Genomic DNA, 27,198 nt, shown 5'->3' with positions numbered 1-27,198 from the left:
CAGGTCAAAATGGACTAACGGCAGAAAGCACTTGGACCAAACCAAACTGTGATTCATGGACAGCCACCCGAAGAGGACACCGCCAACTTTGACCGTCCAACACACACACAAGTGGCAACTGACATCACGGTTGACCACGAAGTTGAACTCACCATCCCCGGCAGCCCAGCAAGGCCAGCTGCCCAGCAGCCCACTGAAGAACTGACCAACTCACCCACACCCACATTTGTACCGAGATAATCGACAAGGGAGCGAAAGGCCCCAGATCGTCTCACCCTGTAAATAAGTGTACTGTTGACTTTGGGAGGGAGTGATGTTATGTATGCAACCCAGTATTATACCGCCACCAGAGGGGATCCCAGCATCCCTTGGGAGCACTGCTCCCATGCTGTACCAGCACTCTGGAGTAGAATAAAGGAACTAAGGTCACACTTACTCCTGTCTACAGTACTCAGTTACGTTACTTTATTTGAGACATAACAAACACGAAGGCAGAATATTATCTGAATGGTGACAGATTAGGAAAAGGGGAGGTGCAACGAGACCTGGGTGTCATGGTAGATCAGTCATTGAAAGTTAGCATACAGGTACAGCAGGTGGTGAAGAAGGTAAATGGCATGTTGGCCTTCATAGCGAGGGGATTTGAGTATAGGAGCAGGGAGGTCTTACTGCAGGGCTTTGGTGAGGCCTCACCTGGAATATTGTGTTCGGTTTTGGTCTCCTAATCTGAGGAAAGATGTTCTTGCTATTGAGGGAGTGCAGCGAAGGTTCACCAGACTGATTCCCAGGATGGCAGGACTGATATATGAAGAAAGGCTGAATCAACTTATATTCACTGGAGTTTAGAAGAATGAGAGGGGATCTCATAGAAACATATAAAATTCTGACAGGATTGGACAGGTTAGCTGCAGGAAGAATGTTCCCAATGTTGGGGAAGTCCAGAACCAGGGGTCACAGTCTAAGGATAAGGGGTAAGCCATTTAGGACCGAGATGAGGAGAAACTTCTTCACTCAGAGAATTGTGAACCTGTGGAATTCTCTACCACAGAAAGTTGTTGAGGCCAGTTCATTGGATATATTGAAAAGGGAGTTAGATGTGGCCCTTACGGCTAAAGGGCTCAAGGGGTATGGAGAGAAAGCAGGAATGGGGTACTGAAATTGCATGATCAGCCATGATCTTATTGAATGGCGGTGCAGGCTCGAAGGGCCGAATGGCCTACTCCTGCACCTATTTTCTATGTTTCTATGACCACAAGCTGAGTGTACACTGTGTATACAGGACCATGCACTGAATATACATACTGTGTATATACAGGACCTTACGCTGAGTATACACACTGTGTATATACAGGACCATACGCTGAGTATACACACTGTGTATATACAGGACCATACACTGAGTGTACACACTGTATATACAGGACCTTACACTGAGTGTACACACTATATATACAGGACCATACGCTGAGTGTACACACTGTATATACAGGACCATACACTGAGTGCACACACTGTATATACAGGACCTTACGCTGAGTATACACACTGTGTATATACAGGACCATACACTGAGTGTACACACTGTATATACAGGACCATACGCTGAGTATACACACTGTGTATATACATGACCATACGCTGAGTGTACACACTGTATATACAGGACCATACACTGAGTGTACACACTGTATATACAGGACCTTACACTGAGTGTACACACTATATATACAGGACCATACGCTGAGTGTACACACTGTATATACAGGACCAAAGACTGAGTGTACACACTGTATATACAGGACCATACGCTGAGTATACACACTGTGTATATACATGACCATACACTGAGTGTACACACTGTATATACAGGACCATACGCTGAGTATACACACTGTGTATATACATGACCATACACTGAGTGTACACACTGTATATACAGGACCTTACACTGAGTGTAAACACTGTGTATAATTTAGATGAGGGAAATGAGGATGTTTTTTGACCTACCTGTCTTTTCTTTGACCCCAGCCTAATCCCGAGGGATTCTCCTACTTCATGCCAGACGTCATCGAGGGGAACAAGCTGTATAGAAGTAAGGAGCTGTAGTGAGGCCGTGCTGTGTCTGTGTGGAGCTACCTGCACATGGTGCGTGCTTGAGTCAGTGAGGGGCTAACAGAAGGACAAGGCCCCAGTGTGTTCGCTGATCCATTCAAGGGACCATGATCGGCCTCAGTAACACATCGGGCAGATACAGCATGTGTGTGTGGTCATGGACACCCCCTCCCTCATGGTGGGACAATCTGCCACCCCCCTCCCCATAGTGGAACGATCTGCCCCCCCCCCCATGGTGGAACGACCTCCGCCCCCGACACTGTGCAGCCTCACACACCTGGCCATCGCTGTCCAGTATACGCAGAGCCCAGTGAGAGCTGGAGCCGGGGGGAGGGGGTTGTGGGATCGGAGAAGGGGGGAATGGTGAATGAAGGTGATGTACCCATGGCCAGCACCGAGGGCAGAGGGCAGCACTGTGCGGGCTCCCCTCCTGTTTAACCACTCTCATTTCCCCCAGCCGTGTGGAAGGAGCGCGATGAGTCGACCAACCTCCGGCAGCAACATGATGTGGAGCTGGAGAAGGAGAGCAAGAGGAAGGAGCTGGAGGGGGAGATCCGGCTTCAGGTAGGACTCCGGCACCAGCCTGCCCCTCACATCGATAGGGCTTTGCTGCAGGGTCCGGGGGTCCCAGGGGACACACACCCTCCCCTCAGGGTCCCGGGGGGGGCACAGCCTTCCCTGAAGGTCCCGGGGGGGGGGGCACACCCTTCCCTCAGGGTCCCGGGGGGGGCACAGCCTTTCCTCAGGGTCCTGGGGGACACACACCCTTCCCTCAGGGTCCCGGGGGGGGCACACCCTTCCCTCAGGGTCCCGGGGGGACACACACCCTCCCCTCAGGGTCCTGGGGGGGGCACACACTTCCCTCAGGGTCCTGGGGGACACACACCCTCCCCTCAGGGTCCTGGGGGACACACACCCTCCCCTCAGGGTCCTGGGGGACACACACCCTCCCCTCAGGGTCCTGGGGGACACACACCCTCCCCTCAGGGTCCCGGGGGTGGGGGGGGGCACACCCTCCCCTCAGGGTCCTGGGGGGGGCACACCCTTCCCTCAGGGTCCCGGGGGGGGGGGCACAGCCTTCCCTGAGGGTCCCGGGGGGGGGGGCACACCCTTCCCTCAGGGTCCCGGGGGTGGGGGGGGGCACACCCTTCCCTCAGGGTCCCGGGGGTGGGGGGGGGGCACACCCTTCCCTGAGGGTCCCGGGGGGGGGGGACACACACCCTTCCCTCAGGGCCCCGGGGGTGGGGGGGACACACACCCTTCCCTCAGGGCCCCGGGGGTGGGGGGAGGGCACACCCTTCCCTGAGGGTCCCGGGGGGGGGGGGGGGAAAACCCTTCCCTCAGGGCCCCGGGGGTGGGGGTGGGGGCGGGGGACACCCTCCCTTCGCCAGCAAACGAGTCGACCCGGATTCTGCCGATTGGGACAACCTGATAGTCACACACTGCCCCCTGAGTCAAAGCATCACAGGAATTAACCCCCCCCCCAATATAGTGGGGAAATTAAACCCCCCCAATATAATGGGGAATTACTCCCCCCAGTATAATGCGGGGTTAATGCCCCAATAAACTGCCCCTAATATAATGGGAGCAGATTATTGGGATATTATCCCCCCAATATAATGGGGCAGGTTATTGGGGCTTGGGCCAAGGGACTGCTGTCCCCTGGGGTGAGGACAGGGTGGGGCCTGGCTGACACCCTCTGGGTGAAGGCGGGGTGCTTGGGGAGGGGCTCAGGGGGTCTGCTGCAGTTGTGGAGCTGTAGGAAGGGCAGGGATTCTGTCACAGACTCCCCAAAGGGTCAGTCCGGCGAGACTGGGAGCAGGGGGCTTGGGCAGAATTAGTCCTAGTCTGTCTGATGATAGTCACCTCCTGCACTCTGACCCCACAGGTGGACGAGCTGATGAGAGAAGAGCTGAAGAATTTGAGAATGGCTGTGGAACGAGATTTCAGCAATCCTCCCAAACCAAAGGGCAAAAAGGTATCATCCGTCGGAGGGCCCAGACCATGTAATCAGGCAATGAGGTTCAATCTCCAACAGCATGTAACCAACACGTCTTCTCCCCGTAACCCCCAATCCCACCTACCCACCTTCTCCCCATATCCCCAACCCCATCTACCCACCTTCTCCCCGTATCCCCCAATCCCACCTACCCACCTTCTCCCCGTATCCCCCAATCCCACCTACCCACCTTCTCCCCGTATCCCCCAATCCCACCTACCCACCTTCTCCCCGTATCCCCCAACCCCACCTACCCACCTTCTCCCCATATCCCCCAATCCCACCTACCCACCTTCTCCCCGTATCCCCCAATCCCACCTACCCACCTTCTCCCCGTATCCCCCAATCCCACCTACCCACCTTCTCCCCGTATCCCCCAATCCCACCTACCCGTCTTCTCCCCGTATCCCCCAATCCCACCTACCCACCTTCTCCCCATATCCCCCAATCCCACCTACCCACCTTCTCCCCGTATCCCCCAATCCCACCTACCCACCCTCTCCCCGTATCCCCCAATCCCACCTACCCACCTTCTCCCCGTATCCCCCAATCCCACTTACCCACCCTCTCCCCGTATCCCCCAATCCCACCTACCCACCTTCTCCCCGTATCCCCCAATCCCACCTACCCACCTTCTCCCCGTATCCCCCAATCCCACCTACCCACCTTCTCCCCGTATCCCCCAATCCCACCTACCCACCTTCTCCCCGTATCCCCCAATCCCACCTACCCACCTTCTCCCCGTATCCCCCAATCCCACCTACCCACCTTCTCCCCATATCCCCCAATCCCACCTACCCACCTTCTCCCCGTATCCCCCAATCCCACCTACCCACCTTCTCCCCGTATCCCCCAATCCCACCTACCCACCTTCTCCCCGTATCCCCCAATCCCACCGACCCACCCTCTCCCCGTATCCCCCAATCCCACCTACCCACCTTCTCCCCGTATCCCCCAATCCCACCTACCCACCTTCTCCCCGTATCCCCCAATCCCACCTACCCGTCTTCTCCCCGTATCCCCCAATCCCACCTACCCACCTTCTCCCCTTATCCCCCAATCCCACTTACCCACCCTCTCCCCGTATCCCCCAACCCCACCTACCCGTCTTCTCCCCGTATCCCCCAATCCCACCTACCCACCTTCTCCCCTTATCCCCCAATCCCACTTACCCACCTTCTCCCCGTATCCCCCAACCCCACCTACCCACCTTCTCCCCGTATCCCCCAACCCCACCTACCCACCTTCTCCCCGTATCCCCCAACCCCACCTACCCACCTTCTCCCCGTATCCCCCAATCCCACCTACCCACCTTCTCCCCGTATCCCCCAATCACACCTACCCACCTTCTCCCCGTATCCCACAATCCCACCTACCCACCTTCTCCCCGTATCCCCCAATCCCACCTACCCACCTTCTCCCCGTATCCCCCAATCCCACCTACCCACCTTCTCCCCGTATCCCCCAATCCCACCTACCCACCTTCTCCCCGTATCCCCCAAACCCACCTACCCACCTTCTCCCCGTATCCCCCAATCCCACCTACCCACCTTCTCCTCATATCCCCCAACCCCACTTACCCACCTTCTCCCCGTATCCCCCAACCCCACTTACCCACCTTCTCCCCGTATCCCCCAATCCCACCTACCCACCTTCTCCCCGTATCCCCCAATCCCACCTACCCACCTTCTCCCCGTATCCCCCAAACCCACCTACCCACCTTCTCCCCGTATCCCCCAATCCCACCTACCCACCTTCTCCTCATATCCCCCAACCCCACTTACCCACCTTCTCCCCGTATCCCCCAACCCCACTTACCCACCTTCTCCCCGTATCCCCCAACCCCACTTACCCACCTTCTCCCCGTATCCCCCAACCCCACCTACCCACCTTCTCCCCATCCCCCAACCCCACCTACCCACCTTCTCCCCATATCCCCAACCCCATCTACCCACCTTCTCCCCATATCCCCCAACCCCACCTACCCACCTTCTCCCCATATCCCCAACCCCACCTACCCACCTTCTCCCCGTATCCCCCAACCCCACCTACCCACCTTCTCCCCATATCCCCAACCCCACCTACCCACCTTCTCCCCATATCCCCCTACCCCACCTACCCACCTTCTCCCCCAACCCCACCTACCCACCTTCTCCCCCAACCCCACCTACCCACCTTCTCCCCATATCCCCAATCCACCTACCCACCTTCTCCCCATATCCCCAATCCACCTACCCACCTTCTCCCCATATCCCCAACCCCACCAACCCACCTTCTCCCCATATCCCCCAACCCCACCTACCCACCTTCTCCCCATCTCCCCCAAACCCACCTTCTCCCAATATCCCCCAAGCCCACCTACCCACCTTCTCCCCATATCTCCCAACCCCACCTACCAACCTTCTCCCCATATCCCCCAACCCCACCTACTCCCCATATCCCCCAACCCCACCGACCCACCTTCTCCCCATATCCCCCAACCCCACCTACCCACCTTCTCATCATATACCCAACCCCACCTACTCACCTTCTCCCCGTATCCCCAACCCCACCTACCCACCTTCTCCCCATATCCCCCAACCCCACCTACCCACTATAGTCACCAGGCCTCCCCAGCTACTTGCTCTAGTTCTCCAATCATTTACATCTGAGTGTTGTCAGTAAATGTTTTGACAATAATTCCCCAGCCGAGGTATTGAGTGTGAGACAGAGAGCCACACTTTGGTTCCACATTCGGGATGAAGCATACAGTGTGGGGTAGCCGGATTCTGACCGTTCAGCGCTGACCGCTGACAGCCTGTTGTCGCGATCAGCGGCCCGAGCTCCTGAAACATTGGGGACTTGGGATCCTCAGGTGAGAGAGCCTGACACTGCCGAGGGGACGGTGAATTGTCAGACGGAGCGTCCCATTTATGCTCACACACACCTGCCCCTTGCCGCCTCTGGAGAGTTTGCTCGATTCCATCGGGCTCCATCGCCTCACTCCATCAGGCAGGCCTCGGAAAGTCTCACGTGTGGAACTCAATCAGATACTGTGTGTTTCCTGTGCACCGCCACTGATTCAACCCGAATCTAACTTTTGCATTTGTCTTTAGGGAAAAAATAAAAGTAAAGCTAAAGATAAAGGAGCAAAGAAACAGGACAAAGACTTGACAGCAAACAGGTAAAAGCTTCAGAGCTGGTCTCACAATCGCGACCTGTGTGTGACCCTCGGGCTGGTGTTGGACCTGCGCTGTCAACGTTCCCAACACCACTGGGACCATCATTCGGGCCGCGTCACACTGACACCCCGCTCCACCGCGAGTGTTCCGCCACTCCATCCCCACCGCCACCCGGCCTAGACTCACGTCCCGGACACTCGCCCTGGACACTCTCCCTGGACACTCTCCCCGGACACTCTCCCTGGACACCCTCCCCGGACACTCTCCCTGGACACCCTCCCCGGGACACTCACCCGGGACAATCACCCCGGACACTCTCCCCGGACACTCGCCTGGACACTCGCCCGGACACTCTCCCTGGACACCCTCCCCGGGACACTCACCCCGGACACTCACCCCGGGACACTCACCCGGGACACTCACCCCGGACACTCTCCCTGGACACCCTCCCCGGGACACTCACCCCGGACACTCTCCCCGGACACTCTCCCCGGACACTCACCCCGGACACTCTCCCCGGACACTCTCCCCGGACACTCGCCCTGGACACTCTCCCCGGACACTCTCCCCGGACACTCACCCTGGACACTCGCCCTGGACACTCTCCCTGGACACTCTCCCCGGACACTCACCCCGGACACTCTCCCTGGACACCCTCCCCGGGACACTCACCCCGGACACTCTCCCCGGACACTCTCCCCGGACACTCTCCCCGGACACTCGCCTGGACACTCGCCCGGACACTCGCCCGGACACTCTCCCCGGACACTCACCCTGGACACTCGCCCTGGACACTCTCCCTGGACACTCTCCCCGGACACTCACCCCGGACACTCTCCCTGGACACCCTCCCCGGGACACTCTCCCCGGACACTCTCCCCGGACACTCTCCCCGGACACTCGCCCTGGACACTCTCCCTGGACACTCTCCCCGGACACTCACCCCGGACACTCTCCCTGGACACCCTCCCCGGGACACTCTCCCCGGGACACTCTCCCCGGACACTCTCCCTGGACACCCTCCCCGGGACACTCACCCCGGACACTCTCCATGGACACTCTCCCCGGACACTCTCCCCGGACACTCGCCCTGGACACTCTCCCTGGACACTCTCCCCGGACACTCTCCCTGGACACCCTCCCCGGGACACTCACCCCGGACACTCACCCCGGACACTCTCCCCGGACACTCTCCCCGGACACTCGCCTGGACACTCGCCCGGACACTCTCCCCGGACACTCTCCCCGGACACTCTCCCTGGACACCCTCCCCGGGACACTCACCCCGGACACTCACCCCGGACACTCTCCCCGGACACTCTCCCCGGACACTCTCCCCGGACACTCGCCTGGACACTCGCCCGGACACTCTCCCCGGACACTCACCCTGGACACTCGCCCTGGACACTCTCCCTGGACACTCTCCCCGGACACTCACCCCGGACACTCTCCCTGGACACCCTCCCCGGGACACTCTCCCCGGACACTCTCCCCGGACACTCTCCCCGGACACTCGCCCTGGACACTCTCCCTGGACACTCTCCCCGGACACTCACCCCGGACACTCTCCCTGGACACCCTCCCCGGGACACTCTCCCCGGGACACTCTCCCCGGACACTCTCCCTGGACACCCTCCCCGGGACACTCACCCCGGACACTCTCCATGGACACTCTCCCCGGACACTCTCCCCGGACACTCGCCCTGGACACTCTCCCTGGACACTCTCCCCGGACACTCTCCCTGGACACCCTCCCCGGGACACTCACCCCGGACACTCACCCCGGACACTCTCCCCGGACACTCTCCCCGGACACTCGCCTGGACACTCGCCCGGACACTCTCCCCGGACACTCTCCCCGGACACTCTCCCTGGACACCCTCCCCGGGACACTCACCCCGGACACTCACCCCGGACACTCTCCCCGGACACTCGCCCGGACACTCTCCCCGGACACTCACCCTGGACACTCGCCCCGAACACTCTCCCCAGGACCCTCTCCCCGGACACTCACCCTGGACACTCGCCCCGGACATTCTCCCCGGACACTCACCCTGGACACTCACCCTGGACACTCGCCCTGGACACTCTCCCTGGACACCCTCCCCGGGACACTCACCCGGGACACTCACCCCGGACACTCTCCCCGGACACTCTCCCTGGACACCCTCCCCGGGACACTCACCCCGGACACTCACCCTGGACACTCTCCCCGGACACTCTCCCTGGACACCCTCCCCGGGACACTCACCCCGGACACTCACCCCGGACACTCTCCCCGGACACTCGCTTGGACACTCGACCGGACACTCTCCCCGGACACTCACCCTGGACACTCGCCCGGACACTCTCCCCGGACACTCACCCTGGACACTCGCCCCGAACACTCTCCCCAGGACACTCTCCCCGGACACTCACCCTGGACACTCGCCCCGGACATTCTCCCCGGACACTCTCCCCGGACACTCGCCCCGGACACTCTCCCTGGAAAGTCGCTCGGACACTCGCACGGACACTCTGCCCGGACACTGGCCCTGGACACTCTCCCCGGACACTCGCCCTAGACACTCTCCCTGGACACTCTCCCTGGACACTCGCCCCAGACACTCGCCCGGACACTCGCCCCGGACACTCGCCCGGACACTCGCCCCGGACACTCTCCCCGGACACTCGCCCCGAACACTCACCCTGGACACTCGCCCTGGACACTCTCCCTGGACACTCTCCCCGGGCACTCTCCCTGGACACTCTCCCCGGACACTCTCCCCGAACACTCGCCCCGAACACTCGCCCCGGACACTCTCCCCGGACACTCTCCCCGAACACTCGCCCCGAACACTCTCCCCGGACACTCTCCCCGAACACTCCCCCCGAACACTCACCCCGAACACTCGCCCCGAACACTCGCCCCGAACACTCGCCCCGAACACTCGCCCCGAACACTCGCCCCGAACACTCTCCCCGGACACTCTCCCCGTACACTCGCCCCGAACACTCGCCCCGAACACTCACCCCGGACACTCGCCCGGACACTCTCCCCGGACACTCTCCCCGTACACTCTCCCCGTACACTCGCCCCGAACACTCGCCCCGAACACTCGCCCCGAACACTCGCCCCGAACACTCGCCCCGAACACTCGCCCCGAACACTCGCCCCGAACACTCGCCCCGGACACTCGCCCCGGACACTCTCCCCGGACACTCTCCATGGACACTCTCCCCGGACACTCTCCCCGGACACTCTCCCCGGACACTCTCCCCGGACACTCGCCCCGGACACTCTCCATGGACACTCTCCCTGGACACTCTCCCCGAACACTCACCCCGAACACTCACCCCGAACACTCACCCTGGACACTCGCCCTGGACACTCTCCCCGGACACTCTCCATGGACACTCTCCCTGGACACTCTCCCTGGACACTCTCCCCGGACACTCACCCCGAACACTCACCCCGAACACTCACCCTGGACACTCGCCCTGGACACTCTCCCCGGACACTCTCCCCGAACACTCGCCCCGGACACTCTCCCCGGACACTCGCCTCGGACACTCTCCCCGAACACTCTCCCCGAACACTCACCCTGGACACTCTCCATGGACACTCTCCCTGGACACTCGCCCCGGACACTCTCCCCGGACACTCTCCCCGGACACTCTCCCCGGATACTCTCCCCGGACACTCGCCCCGGACACTCGCCCCGGACACTCTCCCCGGACACTCTCCCCGGACACGTGCCCCGGACACTCTCCCTGGACACTCTCCCTGGATACTCTCCCCGGACACTCTCCCCGGACACTCTCCCTGGACACTCTCCCCGGACACTCTCTCCGGACACTCTCCCCGGACACTCTCCCCGGACACTCGCCCCGGACACTCTCCCTGGATACTCTCCCCGGACATTCTCCCCGGACACTCTCCCCGGACACTCTCCCCGAACACTCGCCCCGGACACTCTCCCCGGACACTCGCCCCGGACACTCTCCCCGAACACTCACCCTGGACACTCTCCATGGACACTCTCCCTGGACACTCGCCCCGGACACTCTCCCCGGACACTCTCCCCGGACGCTCTCCCCGGATACTCTCCCCGGACACTCGCCCCAGACACTCTCCCCGGACACTCTCCCCGGACACTCTCCCCGGACACTCTCCCTGGATACTCTCCATGGACACTCTCCCCGGACACTCGCCCCGGACACTCTCCCCGGACACTCTCCCCGGACACTCTCCCCGGATACTCTCCCCGGACACTCGCCCCGGACACTCGCCCCGGACACTCTCCCCGGACACTCTCCCCGGATACTCTCCCCGGACACTCGCCCTGGACACTCTCCCCGGACACTCTCCCCGGACACATGCCCCGGACACTCTCCCTGGACACTCGCCCCGGACACTCTCCCTGGATACTCTCCCCGGACATTCTCCCCGGACACTCTCCCCGGACACTCTCCCCGGACACTCGCCCCGGACACTCTCCCCGGACACTCACCCCGAACACTCGCCCCGAACACTCGCCCCGGACACTCTACATGGACACTCTCCCCGGACACTCTCCCCGGACACTCTCCCCGGACACTCTCCCCGGACACTCTCCCCGGACACTCGCCCCGGACACTCGCCCCGAACACTCACCCCGAACACTCACCCCGAACACTCACCCTGGACACTCGCCCTGGACACTCTCCCCGGACACTCTCCCCGAACACTCTCCCCGGACACTCTCCCCGGACACTCTCCCCGGACACTCTCCCCGGATACTCGCCCCGGACACTCGCCCCGGACACTCGCCCTGGACACTCTCCCCGGACACTCTCCCCGGACACGTGCCCTGGACACTCTCCCCGGACACTCTCCCCGGACACTCTCCCCGGACACTCTCCCTGGACACTCTCCCCGGACACTCTCCCCGGACACTCTCCCCGGACACTCTCCCCGGACACTCTCCATGGACACTCGCCCCGGACACTCTCCCTGGATACTCTCCCCGGACATTCTCCCCGGACACTCTCCCCGGACACTCGCCCCGGACACTCGCCCCGGACACTCTCCCCGGACACTCTCCCTGGACACTCTCCCCGGACACTCTCCCCGGACACTCTCCCCGGACACTCTCCCCGGACACTCTCCCCGGACACTCGCCCCGGACACTCGCCCTGGACACTCTCCCCGGACACTCTCCCCGGACACATGCCCCGGGCACTCTCCCTGGACACTCGCCCCGGACACTCTCCCTGGATACTCTCCCCGGACATTCTCCCCGGACACTCTCCCCGGACACTCTCCCCGGACACTCTCCCCGGACACTCTCCCCGGACACTCTCCCCGGACACTCTCCCTGGACACATGCCCTGGACACTCTCCCCGGACACTCTCCCCGGACACTCTCCCCGGACACTCTCCCCGGACACTCTCCCTGGACACACGCCCTGGACACTCGCCCTGGACACTCTCCCTGGACACTCTCCCCGGTTACTTTCCCTGGACATTTTCCCTGGACACTCTCCCCGGACACTCTCCCCGGACACTCTCCCTGGACACTCTCCCTGGACACTCGCCCTGGACACTCTCCCTGGACACTCTCCCTGGACACTCTCCCCGGACACTCTCCCCGGACATTCTCCCCGGACACTCGCCCCGGACACTCTCCCTGGATACTCTCCCCGGACATTCTCCCCGGACACTCTCCCCGGACACTCGCCCCGGACACTCGCCCCGGACACTCTCCCCGGACACTCTCCCCGGACACCCTCCCCGGACACTTTCCCCGGACACTCTCCCCGGACACTCTCCCCGGACACTCTCCCCGGACACTCTCCCCGGACACTCTCCCTGGACACTCTCCCTGGACACTCTCCCTGGACACTCTCTGCGGACACTCTCCCTGGACACACGCGCTGGACACTCGCCCTGGACACTTCCCTGGACACTCTCCCTGGACACTCTCCCTGGACACTCGCCTTGGACACTCTCCCCGGACACTCTCCCTGGACACTTGCCCCGGACACTCTCCCCGGACACTCTCCCCGGACACTCTCCCTGGACACTCGCCCTGGACACTCTCCCTGGACACTCTCCCTGGACACTCTCCCCGGACACTCTCCCTGGACACTCGCCCTGGACACTCTCCCCGGACACTCTCCCTGGACACTCGCCCTGGACACTCTCCCTGGACACTCTCCCTGGACACTTGCCCCGGACACTCTCCCTGGACACTTGCACCGGACACTCTCCCCGGACACTCTCCCCGGACACTATCCCTGGACACTCGCCCTGGACACTCTCCCTGGACACTCTCCCCGGACACTCTCCCTGGACACACGCCCTGGACACTCGCCCTGGACACTTCCCTGGACACTCTCCCTGGAAACTCTCCCTGGACACTTGCCCTGGACACTCTCCCCGGACACTCTCCCTGGACACTTGCCCCGGACACTCCCCCCCGGACACTCGCCCTGGACACACGCCCTGGACACATGCCCACCCTGGACTGTCCGATGAGCCTCGGGCTGATTGGAGAGTATCCAGGGTTGTGAAGGGTCTGTCGAGAGGCTCCTCACCCCAAGCCGAACCACCACGGTGTCCCTCGGGAGTAACGGTACCACAAATACCCAGCCTGAGGAGTGAGGGTCACATCACACGTCCCACACAGTCACCGCAGGGTGCAGCGATACAGTGTGTAACGCATACAGCCGACACTGCAGAATCATAGAATCACAGACATTTACAGCACGGAAGGAGGCCATTCGGCCCATCGTGTCCGCACCGGCCGACCAAGAGTCTAATCCCACTTTCCAGCTCTCGGTCCGTAGCCCTGCAGGTTACGGCACTTCAGGTGTACATCCAGGTACCGTTTAAATGTGGTGAGGGTTTCTGCCTCTACCACCCTTTCAGGCCGTGAGTTCCAGACCCCCACCACCCTCTGGGTGCAGAAATTTTCCCTCAAATCCCCTCTAAACCTCCCCCCAATTACTTTAAATCTACACCCCCTGGTTATTGACCCCTCTGCTAAGGAAAATAGGCCCTTCCTATCCACTCTAACTGGGCCCCTCATAATTTTATACACCTCAATGAGGTCTCCCCTCAGCCTCCTCTATTCCAGTTGAAAACAACCCCAGCCTATCCAATCTTTCCTCATAGCTAAGGTTCTCCAGTCCTGGCAATATCCTCGTAAATCTCCTCTGTACCCTCTCCAGTGCAATCACATCCTTCCTGTAATGTGGTGACCAGAACTGCACGCAGTACTCCAGCTGTGGCCTAACCAGTGTTTTATACAGTTCAAGCATAACCTCCCTGCTCTTGTATTCTATGCCTCGGCTAATAAAGGAAAGTATTCCGTATGCCTTCTTAACCACCTTATCTACCTGGCCTGATACTTTCAGGGATCTGTGGACCTGCACTCCAAGGTCCCTCTGTTCCTCTAAATGGTAGGACACTGAGGAGTGTAATGTGTATTCCTTGCCTTGTTAGCCCTCCCCAAAATTCATTACCTCACACTTCTCCGGATTGAATCTCATTTGCCACTGTTCTGCCCACCTGACCAGTTCATTGAATCTTCCTGCAGTCCACAGCTTTCTTCATTATCAACCACACGGCCAATTTTTGTATCATCTGCAAACTTCTTAATCATACTCCCTACATTCAAGTCTAAATCGTTGATATATATCACAAAAGGCAAAGGACCCAGTACTGAACCCTGTGGAACCCCACTGGAAACATCCTTCCAGTCACAAAAACACCCATCAACCATTCCCCTTTGTGTCATGTGTGTAACCTTCATGTAACGATACTGTACACTGTATACACCTAAGCAATGTACACCTCCGTATAACGACCACGGAATCAAACAAACGAAACCTTGGGTTCAACCGGCTTTATTTCGAGCAAATGCAAGGGGAGGATTCAATTGTGGAACCTACAAAATACAAGAGATTTTGAGTATAATTTATACAGGTTTTAGAGAGGAGCTACCCTCCTACAAAATCACTGATAGGTCTATTGCTATCAGTGGAGTTACATTGATTTGTCGTCTCTTATTGGACTGGCTCTGAGTGGTACATGCAATCGTCCATCTCCCATCATATGTTCATTGTGTTCCGTGATTTGCACTTTGCCTGAGTCGAAATGTCGCCTGAAGTAACTGTTCCAAAATACTGGCTTTCTTATCTGTTCCTCAGAGACTTCGAATCAAAATTGTAACTGCTTTCTTCTGCTTTGTTATGTGTTACTAAGGTTACCCATACAGTTTTAATGCGTTATAAGTGTGCTATACCTGCATAAGCTAGTGTTATATACAATAGGCAATTATTCCTCAGACCCTCCTTATACTGATTAGTTCATTACCGTCAGCATTGTGTTGTGACCACCTATCTGTCTGCTCTTTGCCTGCGACAATTCTATATCCCTTACACCTCTCCTGCTTTGCTTAACAGCCTGGTATACATTTCATCCGGGCCTGGGGACTCACCACTTTAAAAACTGCTAAACCCCTTAATACCTCCTCTCTCCCTTTATTTATTTCATCTAATATTTCACACTCCTCCTCCTCGATAGCAATGTCTGCATCGCCCCTCTCATGTGAATTGACGCAAAGTATTCATTAAGAACCACATCTCCCGCCTCCACACACAGATTACCCTCATGGTCTCGAATAGACCCTACTCTTTCTTTAGTTAACCTCTTGCTCTTAATGTATTTATAAAACATCTTTGAGTTTTCCTTGATTCTACTTGTAAAGAATTTTTCATGCTCTCTCTTTGCTTTCCTAATTTCCTTTTTAATTTCACCCCTTGCACTTTCTATACTTCTCTCGGGGTTCTGCAGTATTGAGCCCTCGGTATCTGTCAGAAGCCTCCCTTTATCTTTATCCTACCCTGTATGTTCCTTGACATCCAGGGGCTCGAGATCCGTTAGTCCCAGTGTCAGTACTGAGTGAGTTGTCGGCGGGACAGTACTGAGGGAATGCTGCACTGTCAGAGGGGCAGTATTGAGGGAGCGCCGCACTGTCGGAGGGGCAGTATTGAGGGAGCGCCGCACTGTCGGAGGGGCAGTACTGAGGGAGTGCCGCACTGTCAGAGGGGCAGTATTGAGGGAGCGCCGCACTGTCGGAGGGGCAGTACTGACGGAGCGCCGCACTGTCGGAGGGGCAGTACTGAGGGAGTGCCGCACTGTCAGAGGGGCAGTATGAGGGAGTGCCGCACTGTCGGAGGGGCAGTACTGAGGGAGTGCTGCACTGTCAGAGCGGCAGTACTGAGGGAGCGCTGCACTGTCGGAGGGACAGTACTGAGGGAGCGCTGCACTGTCAGAGGAGCAGCACTGAGGGAGCGCCGCACTGTCGGAGGGGCAGTACTGACGGAGCGCCGCACTGTCGGAGGGGCAGTACTGATGGAGTGCCGCACTGTCGGAGGGGCAGTACTGAGGGAGCGCCGCACTGTCAGAGGGGCAGTACTGAGGGAGCGCCGCACTGTCGGAGGGACAGTACTGAGGGAGTGCTGCACTGTCGGAGGGACAGTACTGAGGGAGTGCCGCACTGTCAGAGGGGCAGTACTGAGGGAGCGCCGCACTGTCGGAGGGACAGTACTGAGCGAGTGCTGCACTGTCGGAGGGACAGTACTGACAGAGTGCTGCACTGTCTGAGCTCCCATCTGCCCTCTCTGGTCGATGTAAAAGACCGCATGGAACTATCTCGACATCTGTGGTTGGGAAAATGCTGGAGTCCATTATGAAGGAAGTAGTAGCGGAACATTTGGAAAAGCATAATTCAATCAAGCAGAGTCAGCATGGTTTTATGAAAGTGAAATCATGTTTGGCAAATTTGCTGGAGTTCTTTGAGGATGTAACGAGCAGGGTGGATAAAGGGGAACCAGTGGATGTGGTGTATTTGGACTTCCAGAAGGCATTTGACAAGGTGCCACATAAAAGGTTACTGCACAAGATAAAAGCTCACTGTGTTGGGGGGAATATATTAGCATGGATAGAGGATTGGCTAACTAACAGAAAACAGAGAGTCGGGATAAATGGGTCATTTTCCGGTTGGCAAATGGTAACTATTGGGGTGCCGCAGGGATCAGTGCTGGGTCCTCAACTATTTACAATCTCTATTCATGACTTGGATGAAGGGACCGAGTGTAATATAGCCAAATTTGCTGATGATATAAAGATAGGTGGGAAAGCAAATTGTGAGGAGGACACAAAAAATCTTCAAAGGGATATAGACAGGCTAAGTGAGTGGGGAAACATTGGGCAGATGGAGTATAATGTGGGAAAATGTGAGGTTATCCACTTTTTCAGGAAAAATAAAAAAGCAAATTATTATTTAAATGAAGATTACAAAATGTTGCAGTACAGAGGGACCTGGGTATCCTTGTTCATTAAACACAAAAAGGTAGTGTTGTGTATGGAGAAAGAGTCAGACCGAACACTGTGAGCTCAAAGTAAAGTGTGACCGTAGTCTTTTATTGCAGGTCTCCAGAGTGCCTCTCCAACCTGTGAGACCTCCTTAAATACCTGTGCTCCCAAGGGATTATGGGATCCCTTGGGTCTCCAGGCGATGAGCCCTCTGGTGGCTGGACAGAGTAAATACAAGTCCAGATACATAACAACATTCCCCCCAAAGTCAATAGTGTAACTATTTACAATGTGAATTGATCTGGGGCCCTTCTTGACCTGGTTGATCGTCTCGGTGTGAAAGCTGGTGTTGTTGAATCATTTGTTGGGCCCTCGCTGGGCTGCTGTGTAGCTGGCCTTGCTGGGCTGCCTGGTGTGTTGGGTCCTGCTGGGCTGCTGTGGATGATGGATTCTGCTTCGTGGTCAACCGTGGTGCCGGTTGCCACTGGTGTGTGTGTTGGGGCATCAATAAAGGTAGGGTCCAAGGTGGGTTGCTCAGGATAGTCTGTGAATCTGAGTTTGATTTGGTCCAAGTGCTTCCGGTGAATGAGTCCGTTTGAAAGTTTGACCCGAAACACCCTGCTCCCCTCTTTGGCCACGACAGTGCCAGGAAGCCACTTGGGACCTTGTCCATAATTTAATACAAATACAGGATCATTGACTTCAATCTCGCGTGACACATTTGCGCTATCATGGTATACACTTTGTTGAAGCCGCCTGCTCTCTACCTGTTCATGTAGATCAGGGTGAACTAACGAGAGCCTTGTCTTAAATGCTCTTTTCATGAGCAGTTCAGCAGGTGGGGTCCCAGTGAGTGAGTGGGGTCTCGTGCGGTAGCTAAGCAGGACTCGGGATAGGCGAGTCTGCAGTGAGCCTTCAGTTACCCTCTTCAAGCCTTGCTTGATGGTTTGCACTGCTCTCTCTGCCTGACCATTGGACGCTGGCTTAAACGGGGCAAATGTAACATGTTTGATCCCGTTATGGGTCATGAATTCTTTGAACTCAGCACTGGTAAAACATGGCCCGTTGTTGCTCACCAAGACATCGGGTAAGCCATGTGTGGCAAACATGGCCCACAGGCTTTCAGTAGTGGCAGCGGACGTGCTAGCCGACATTATCTCACATTCAATCCACTTGGGGTACGAGTCTACAACCACAAGGAACATTTTACCCAAGAACGGGCCTGCATAGTTGATGTGTACCCTAGACCACGGTTTGGAGGGCCAAGACCATAAACTTAGCGGTGCCTCCCTGGGTATATTGCTTAACTGCGAGCATGTATTACATCTGTGAACGCAGGACTCTAAGTCCGCATCGATACCAGGCCACCACACGTGGGATCCGGCGATCGCTTTCATCATTACGATGCCTGGGTTAGTACTGTGGAGGTCATTGATGAAGGTGTCTCTGCCCTTCTTGGGGACCACTACCCGATTGCCCCACAGAAGGCAGTCTGCCTGGATAGACATTTCATTTTTGCGCCTCTGGAACGGCTTTATCTCTTCCTGTATTTCCACTGGGACACTGGACCAGCTCCCGTGAAGCACACAGCTTTTGACTAGCGATAATAAGGGGTCCTGGCTTGTCCAGGTTTTGATCTGCCGGGCAGTGACGGGTGATTGCTCACTCTCAAATGCTTCCATAGCCATGGCTAGATCTGCAGGTTGTGCCATTTCAACTCCCGTGGTGGGCAACGGCAGCCTACTGAGAGCATCAGCGCAGTTTTCTGTGCCTGGCCTGTGGCGGATGGCATAGTTGTGTGCAGACAACGTGAGTGCCCATCTCTGGATGCGGGCCGATGCGTTGGTATTTATGCATTTACTCTCGGAAAACAGGGATATAAGTGGCTTATGGTCAGTTTCCAATTCTAATTTTAGCCCAAACAGGTATTGATGCATTTTCTTTACCCCATAGGCACACGCTAACTGTTGTGTATCTGTAAAGCATGCATTCCCATGATCCACCACCAGGGAGTGCATTCCCTGAAGTCCCAAGGGATTCCAGCATCCCTTGAGAGCCCTGTATATAAGCCGGCCCCTAAGGCCTGTTCCTCACTCTGGAGTGTCTTATTAAAGACTGAGGTCACTGTTACTTTAACCTCCCTGTGTGCAGTCTCATCTGTGTTAGGAACACAATAATTGGCGACGAGTATAGGAATCCAACGCAAAGATGCAGCAAACTGTGGGTATCCTGGAGAAGTTCTCGGAGGGTGAGGACTGGGAAGCCTATGTCGAACGGCTAGACCAGTACTTTGTAGCCAATGAGCTGGACGGAGAAGGAAGCGCTGCAAAAAGGAGAGCGGTCCTCCTCACAGTCTGCGGGGCACCGACCTACAGCCTCATGAAGGATCTTCTGGCTCCGGTGAAACCCACAGATAAGTCGTATGAGGAGCTGTGTACACTGGTTCGGGAGCATGTTAACCTGAGGGAGAGCGTGCTGATGGCGAGGTATCGGTTCTACACGTGCCAGCGATCTGAAGGTCAGGAAGTGGCGAGCTACGTCGCTGAGCTAAGGCGACTTGCAGGACAATGTGAGTTTGATGGCTACCTGGAGCAAATGCTCAGAGACTTTTTTGTACTGGGCATTGGCCACGAGAACTTTTGACTGTAGAGACACCGACCCCTAGTAAGGCCATTGCGATAGCACAGGCATTTTTTTCCACCAGTGATAACACCAAACAAATCTCTCAGCACACAAGTGCTAGCAATGTTCATCAATTAACTGTAACTATGTTTGCGAGCAGAAATGTACAGAGCAGAACCCACGAGTCTGCAACTGCCAGCAGGCCTCAGGTGACCCAGATGACTCAGCAATTCACACCTTGTTGGCGTTGTGGAGGCTTCCATTCAGCCTATTCATGCCACTTCAAAGGGTATGTTTGCTAGAACTGTGGAACAATGGGGCACCTCCAATGAGCTTGCAGACGAGCTGCAAGCTCTGCAAAACCTGCTAACCACCACGTGGCAGAGGAAGATCGGTCCATGGTGGATCAAAGCAATTTCGAGCCTCAGAGAGAGGAGGCAGATGCTGAAGTACATGGGGTGAACACATTTCCGACGAAATGTCCACCTATAATGCTAAATGTAAAATTGAATGGCTTACCCATAGCCATGGAAATGGACACTGGCGCTAGCCAATCCATCATGAGTAAAAAAATTCAGACCAGCCCTGAGCCCATCTACATGAAACTGTGAACGTACACCAAAGAGCTTATCACTCTCCTGGGCAGCGTCATGGTCAAGGTCAGCTATGAGGGCACGGTGCATGAACTGCCACTCTGGATTGTCCCGGGCGATGGCCCCACACTGCTTGGAAGGAGCAGGCTGGGAACAATCCACTGGAACTGGGGTGACATCCGAGCCCTATCACATGTCGATGAGGCCTCATGTACCCAGGTTCTTAACAAATTTCCTTCCCTTTTTGAGCCAGGCATTGGAAACTTTTCCGGGGCGAAGGTCCGGATCCACTTGCTCCCAGAGGCACGACCCATTCACCACAAGGCGCGAGCGCTACCTCACATGATTAGGGAGAGAGTGGAAATCGAGCTGGACAGGCTGCAACGCAAGGGCATCATCTCCCCAGTGGAATTCAGCGAGTGGGCCAGCCTGATTGTTCCAGTACTCAAAAGTGATGGCACGGTCAGGATTTGCGGCGATTATAAAGTAACTATTAATCGTTTCTCGCAACAGGACCAATACCCGCTACCTAAGGCAGACGACCTATTTGCGACGCTGGCAGGAGGCAAGACGTTCACCAAGCTCGACCTGACTTCGGCCTACATGACGCAGGAGCTGGAGGAGTCTTCGAAGGGCCTCACCTGCATCAACACCTGCACAAGGGACTGTTCATCCACAACAGATGCCCGTTTGGAATTAGGTCGGCTGCAGCGATCTTCCAGAGAAACATGGAGAGCCTACTCAAGTCGGTACCACACAAAGTGGTCTTTCAGAACGACATATTGGTCACGGGTCGGGACACCGCCGAGCACCTACAAAACCTGGAGGAGGTCATCCAGCGACTGGATCGCGTAGGGCTGCGGCTGAAGAGGCCAAAATGTGTCTTCATGGCAACAGAAATGGAGTTTTTGGGGAGAAAGATCGCGGCGGATGGCATTCAGCCCACAGACGCCAAGAGAAAGGCTATCAGGAACGCGCCCAGGCCACAGAATGTCAACGTTCCTCGGACTCCTCAACTATTTTGGTAACTTCCTACCGGGGTTAAGCACCCTTTTAGAGCCCCTACATGTGTTACTGCATAAAGGTGAGAACTGGGTATGGGGAAGAAAACAAGTAATTGCTTTTGAGAAAGCCAGAAACATTTTATGCTCCAACAAGCTGCTTGTTTACATATATAACAGCTAGTATAGCAAGTAATCAGGAAGGCAAATGAAATGTTTTCCTTTATTGCAAGGGGGATGGAGTATAGAAACATAGAAACATAGAAACATAGAAAATAGGTGCAGGAGTAGGCTATTCGGCCCTTCGAGCCTGCACCACCATTCAGTATGATCATGGCTGATCATGCAACTTCAGTACCCCACTCCTGCTTTCTCTCCATACCCCTTGATTCCTTGATCCCTTTAGTATAAAAGCAGAGAAGTTCTGCTACAACTGTACAGGGTCTTGGTGAGACCATACCTGGAGTACTGCGTGCAGTTTTGGTCTCTGTATTTAAGGAAGGATATACTTGTATTGGAGGCAGTTAAGAGATGGTTCACTAGGTTGATTCTGGAGATGAGGAGGTTGATTCATGAAGATAGATTGAGTTGGTTGGGACTCTACTCCTTTGAGTTTAGAAGAATGAGAGGTGATCTTATTGAAACGTATAAGATACTGAGGGGACTCGACAAGGTGGATGCAGAGAGGATGTTTCCACCTTTGGGGAATCTAGAACTAGGGGGCATAGTTTAAGAATAAGGAGTCGCCCATTTAGAACTGAGATGAGGAAGAATTTCCTCTCTGAGGGTTATCTTATGTTTTGATAAGATCACCAAAACTGTACGCAGTACGACGCTTCGTGCGTTCACAAACATAATGTAAACCTATCTTAGCCCATCCTGTGTTCTCTCTTAGTCTGACCCCACCTAATATCTTACTATTTCTTGCTTTGGTGCCATCCATCTGTCCCAACCCTTTGTGCCCCGATTCTCCTTTCGAGTGCCATATCCTGGTGCCCACCCTCCTGTAACTTCATTTAAACCCGCCATTCCAAGCGACACAGTTCTTCCAAGCATTTCGCTATCGGTGATCTGACTGAGGAGGGATCACTGAAGGGCTTCAGCGACTGACCATAATGGCCTTCTACTTTGAGACGAGTTGGTGGTGGGTTGTTCAAGTTGGCTTGGATCAGCGAGGCTTTGCTGGTGTCGTGGTTGTTTCCAGTACGGCTACAACACTGGCATCTACCCGACAATATGGAAAACTGCCCAGGTACAAAAAGCAGCACAAATCCCAGCTGGCCAATTACTGCCCCATCAGTCCACTCTCAATGTCACCGACAGTGCTATCAAGTGGCACTTACTCACCAGTAACCTGCTCACCGATGCCCAGTTTGGGTTCTATCAGGCCCACTCGGCTCCAGACCTCATTACAGCCTTGGTCCAAACATGGACAAAAGAGCTGAATTCCAGAGGTGACCGAGTGAGGCCTCAAGGAATCCCAGTAAAACTGGAGTCGGTGGGAATCAGGGGGAAACTCCCCACTGGCTGGAGTCATACCCAGCACAAAGGAAGATGGTTGTGGTGGTTGGAGGTCAATCATCACAGCCCCAGGACATCGCTGCAGGAGTTCCTCAGGGCAGTGTCCTCGACCCAACCATCTTCAGCTGCTTCATCAATGACCTTCCCTCCATCATAAGGTCAGAAGTGGGGATGTTCGCTGATGATCGCAGTGTTCAGTTCCTCAGATAACAGAGAAGTCTGTGCCTGTGCAGCAAGACCTGGACGACATTTAGGCTTGGGATGATAAGTGGCAAGTAACATTCGAACTACACAAGTGCCAGGCAATGACCATCGCCAACAAGCGAGAGTCTAACCACCGCCCCTTGACATTCAACGGCATTACCATCGCCGAATCCCCCACCATCAACACCCTGGGGGTCACCACTGACCAGAAACGTAACTGGACCAGTCACATAAATATTGTGGCAACAAGAGCGGGTCAGAGGCTGGGTATTCTGCGGCAAGTGTTAAAGTCAAATCGTATTTAACCAACTTGATGGAGTGTTTTGATGAGGTAACAGAGAGGGTTGATGAGGGTAATGTGGTTGACGTGGTGTACATGGATTTCTAAAAGGCATTTGACAAAGTGCCAAATAATCAGCTTACAGCAAAGTTGAAGCCCATGGAATAAAAGGGACAGGGGCAGTATGGATACGGGATTGGCTCAGTGACAGGAAACAGAGAGTAGTGATGAACGGTTGTTTCTGGGACTGGAGGGAGGTATACAGTGGTGTTCCCCAGGGGTCGGGACTGGGACCATTGCTTTTCCTGATATATATTAATGATATTTGGCAGGATTTTCAGATTGTTGCCGCCGCTGTTTTCACCCCAGAGGGGCGGTGGACAGGTTAGGTGTCATGGTTCATCAGTCATTGAAAGTGGGCATGCAGGTACAGCAGGCAGTGAAGAAGGCAAATGGTATATTGGCCTTCATAGCGAGGCGATTTGAGTATAGGAGCAGGGAGGTCTTACTGCAGTTGTACAGGGCCTGGAATATTGTGTTCAGTTTTGGTCTCCTAATCTGAGGAAGGATGTTCATGCTATTGAGAGAGTGCAGCGAAGGTTCACCAGACTGATTCCCGGGATAGCAGGACTGACATGAGGAGAGACTGGATCAACTGAGCCTTTATGCATTGGAGTTTAGAAAGATGAGAGGGGATCTCATAGAAACATACAAGATTCTGACGGGACTGGACAGGTTAGATGCAGGAAGAATGTTCCCGATGTTGGGGAAGTCCAGAACCAGGGGTCACAGTCTAAGGATAAGGGGTAAGCCATTTAGGACTGAGATGAGAAACGTCTTCACTCAGAGAGTGGTGAACCTGTGGAATTCCCTATCGCAGAGAGTTGTTGATGCCAGTTCATTGGATATATTCAAGAGGGAGTTAGATATGGCCCTTATGGCTAAAGGGATCAAGGGGTATGGAGAGAAAGCAGGAAAGCGGTACTGAGGGAATGATCAGCCATGATCTTATTGAATGGCGGTGCAGGCTCGAAGGGCCGAATGGCCTACTCCTGCACCTATTTTCTATGTTTCTATGTTTCTATGTAATGGCGGCGGAGAGTATTTCTGGCAGGGCGGCCAGCTTCCAGCACCCTGCTGGGACATTCGGTGCGAGATTTGCGGGGGCGTGGAACAGTACTGCTCGGGAGAGGCGAGTCGCTTTGTAACGTCCCTGGTTGCGACACCGGCTCAAAATTTGAAACTCGCCCGATCCGTAGCACCCCTCAGCATGCCCAACGCTGGAGCACTCAAAGACCCTGCTCAGAAAGCTCGATTTAGCCAGTACCTCACAACCAACCTGACCAATCCCAGTGATCCCGAGACACAGAGTGCCCATAGTGCCTGGTCTTCCCTCAAGGCCTCCGTAATTAGAGCCTGTGAAGAGACGCTCGGTCACTCGACCAGGAAACACTAAGACTGATTACATAAGAACATGAGAATGAGCAGGAGATCCAGGAGCCAATAAGCCACAAGCGCAAGGCATTCTTCAACTGGAAACAGCAACACAACTCAAGGGCAAGAAAGTTCAGCTTTACAGACGGCTGAAGGCCGAGGTCCAACAGAAAACCCGCGACCTAAAGAACAGATGGTGGGTGGAGAAAGTGCAGGAGATCCAGCACCTAGCTGACAACCACGTGCGAGGATTCTTCACTGCAGTCAAGACCACCCACGGCCCAAGCACCCAAGGTCCTACCCCACTGCGGGCCAAGAATGGAGAGGCAGTCAGGGCCAGCTGGAAGGAGCACTTCGAAGATCTCCTTAATTGAGACTCTGTCTTCGACGTGAGTGTCCCTGACTCCATCCCACCTCATCATCATCATCATCATAGGCAGTCCCTCGGAATCGAGGAAACTTGCTTCCATTCCTGAAGTGAGTTCTTTGGTGGCTGAACAGTCCCCCATACAAGAGCCACAGACTCTGTCACAGGTGGGACAGACAGTGGTTGAGGGAAGGGGAGGGTGGGACTGGTTTGCCACACGCTCCTTCCGCTGCCTGCGCTTGGTTTCTGCATGCTCTCGGCGATGAGACTCGAGGTGCTCAGCGCCCTCCCAGATGCACTTCCTCCACTTAGGGCGGTCTTTGGCCAGGGACTCCCAGGTGTCGGTGGGGATGTTGCACTTTATCAAGGAGGCTTTGAGGGTGTCCCTGTAACGTTTCCTCTGCCCACCTGGGGCGTGCCTGCCGTGAAGGAGTTCCGAGTAGAGCACTTGCTTTGGGAGTCTTGTGTCTGGCATGTGGACAATGTGGCCCGCCCAGCGGAGCTGATCGAGTGTGGTCAGTGCTTCAATGCTGGGGATGTTGGCCTGGTCGAGGACGCTAATGTTGGTACGTCTGTCCTCTCAGGGATTTGCAATTTCTTGCGGAGACATCGTTGGTGGTATTTCTCCAGCAACTTGAGGTGTCTACTGTACATGGTCCATGTCTCTGAGCCATACAGGAGGGCGAGTATTACTACAGCCCTGTAGACCATGAGCTTGGTGGTAGTTTTGAGGACCTGGTCTTCGAACACTCTTTTCCTCAGGCGGCCGAAGGTTGCACTGGCGCACTGGCGCACTGGAGGCGGTGTTGGATCTCACCGTCGATGCCTGCTCTTGTTGATAGGAGGCTCCCGAGGAATGGGAAATGGTCCACGTTGTCCAGGGCCGCGCCGTGGATCTTGATGACTGGGGGGCAGTGCTGTGCGGTGAGGACAGGCTGGTGGAGGACCTTTGTCTTACGGATGTTTAGCGTAAGGCCCGTGCTTTCGTATGCCTCAGTAAATACGTCGATTGTGCCCTGGAGTTCAGCCTCTGTATGTGCACAGACGCAGGCGTCGTCCGCGTACTGTAGCTCGACGGCAGAGGTTGGGCTGGTCTTGGACCTGGCCTGGAGGCGACGAAGGTTGAACAGGTTCCCACTGGTTCTGTCGTTTAGTTTCACTCCAGCGGGCAGCTTGTTGACTGTGAGGTCGTCCCCTATGGGGCACAACGGACATGATTTTTGCAGTGCGCCAGTTGCAGGAACAATGCAGGGAGCAGCACCAGCCCTTATACATGGCCTTCTTCGACCTTACAGAGGCCTTTGACACTGTCAATCGTGAGGGTCTATGGAGCGTCCTCCTCCGTTTCGGATGCCCCCAAACGTTTGTCAACATCCTTCGCCTGCTCCACGATGACATGCAGGCCGTGATCCTTAACCAACGGATCCATTACAGGCCCAATCCACGTCCGAACCGGGGTCAAACAGGGCTGCGTCATCGCTCCAACCCTCTTCTCAATCTTCCTCGCCGCCATGCTCCAGCTCCATCACACAGCATGCTGCCTGCCACCCTCTCAA

At 56.0% G+C, this 27,198-nt stretch overlaps 1 protein-coding gene across 1 annotated transcript in view; it reads left to right on the top strand.

Moving 5' to 3' along the window:
- Positions 1 to 27,198, top strand: part of LOC139273152 (dynein regulatory complex protein 11-like) — a 245,807-nt gene that overhangs the window by 112,889 nt on the left and 105,720 nt on the right. Inside the window, exons 7-10 of the mRNA XM_070889687.1 lie at positions 2,029 to 2,092; positions 2,570 to 2,676; positions 4,001 to 4,090; positions 7,207 to 7,274. Coding sequence (XP_070745788.1) covers positions 2,029 to 2,092; positions 2,570 to 2,676; positions 4,001 to 4,090; positions 7,207 to 7,274 — 329 coding nt within the window. The remainder of the gene's footprint in view (positions 1 to 2,028; positions 2,093 to 2,569; positions 2,677 to 4,000; positions 4,091 to 7,206; positions 7,275 to 27,198) is intronic.

The sequence above is a fragment of the Pristiophorus japonicus genome, chromosome 1 (genome assembly GCF_044704955.1).
Source record: "Pristiophorus japonicus isolate sPriJap1 chromosome 1, sPriJap1.hap1, whole genome shotgun sequence".
NCBI lineage: Eukaryota > Metazoa > Chordata > Chondrichthyes > Pristiophoridae > Pristiophorus > Pristiophorus japonicus.
This window is presented reverse-complemented; position numbering and strand designations above follow the sequence as displayed.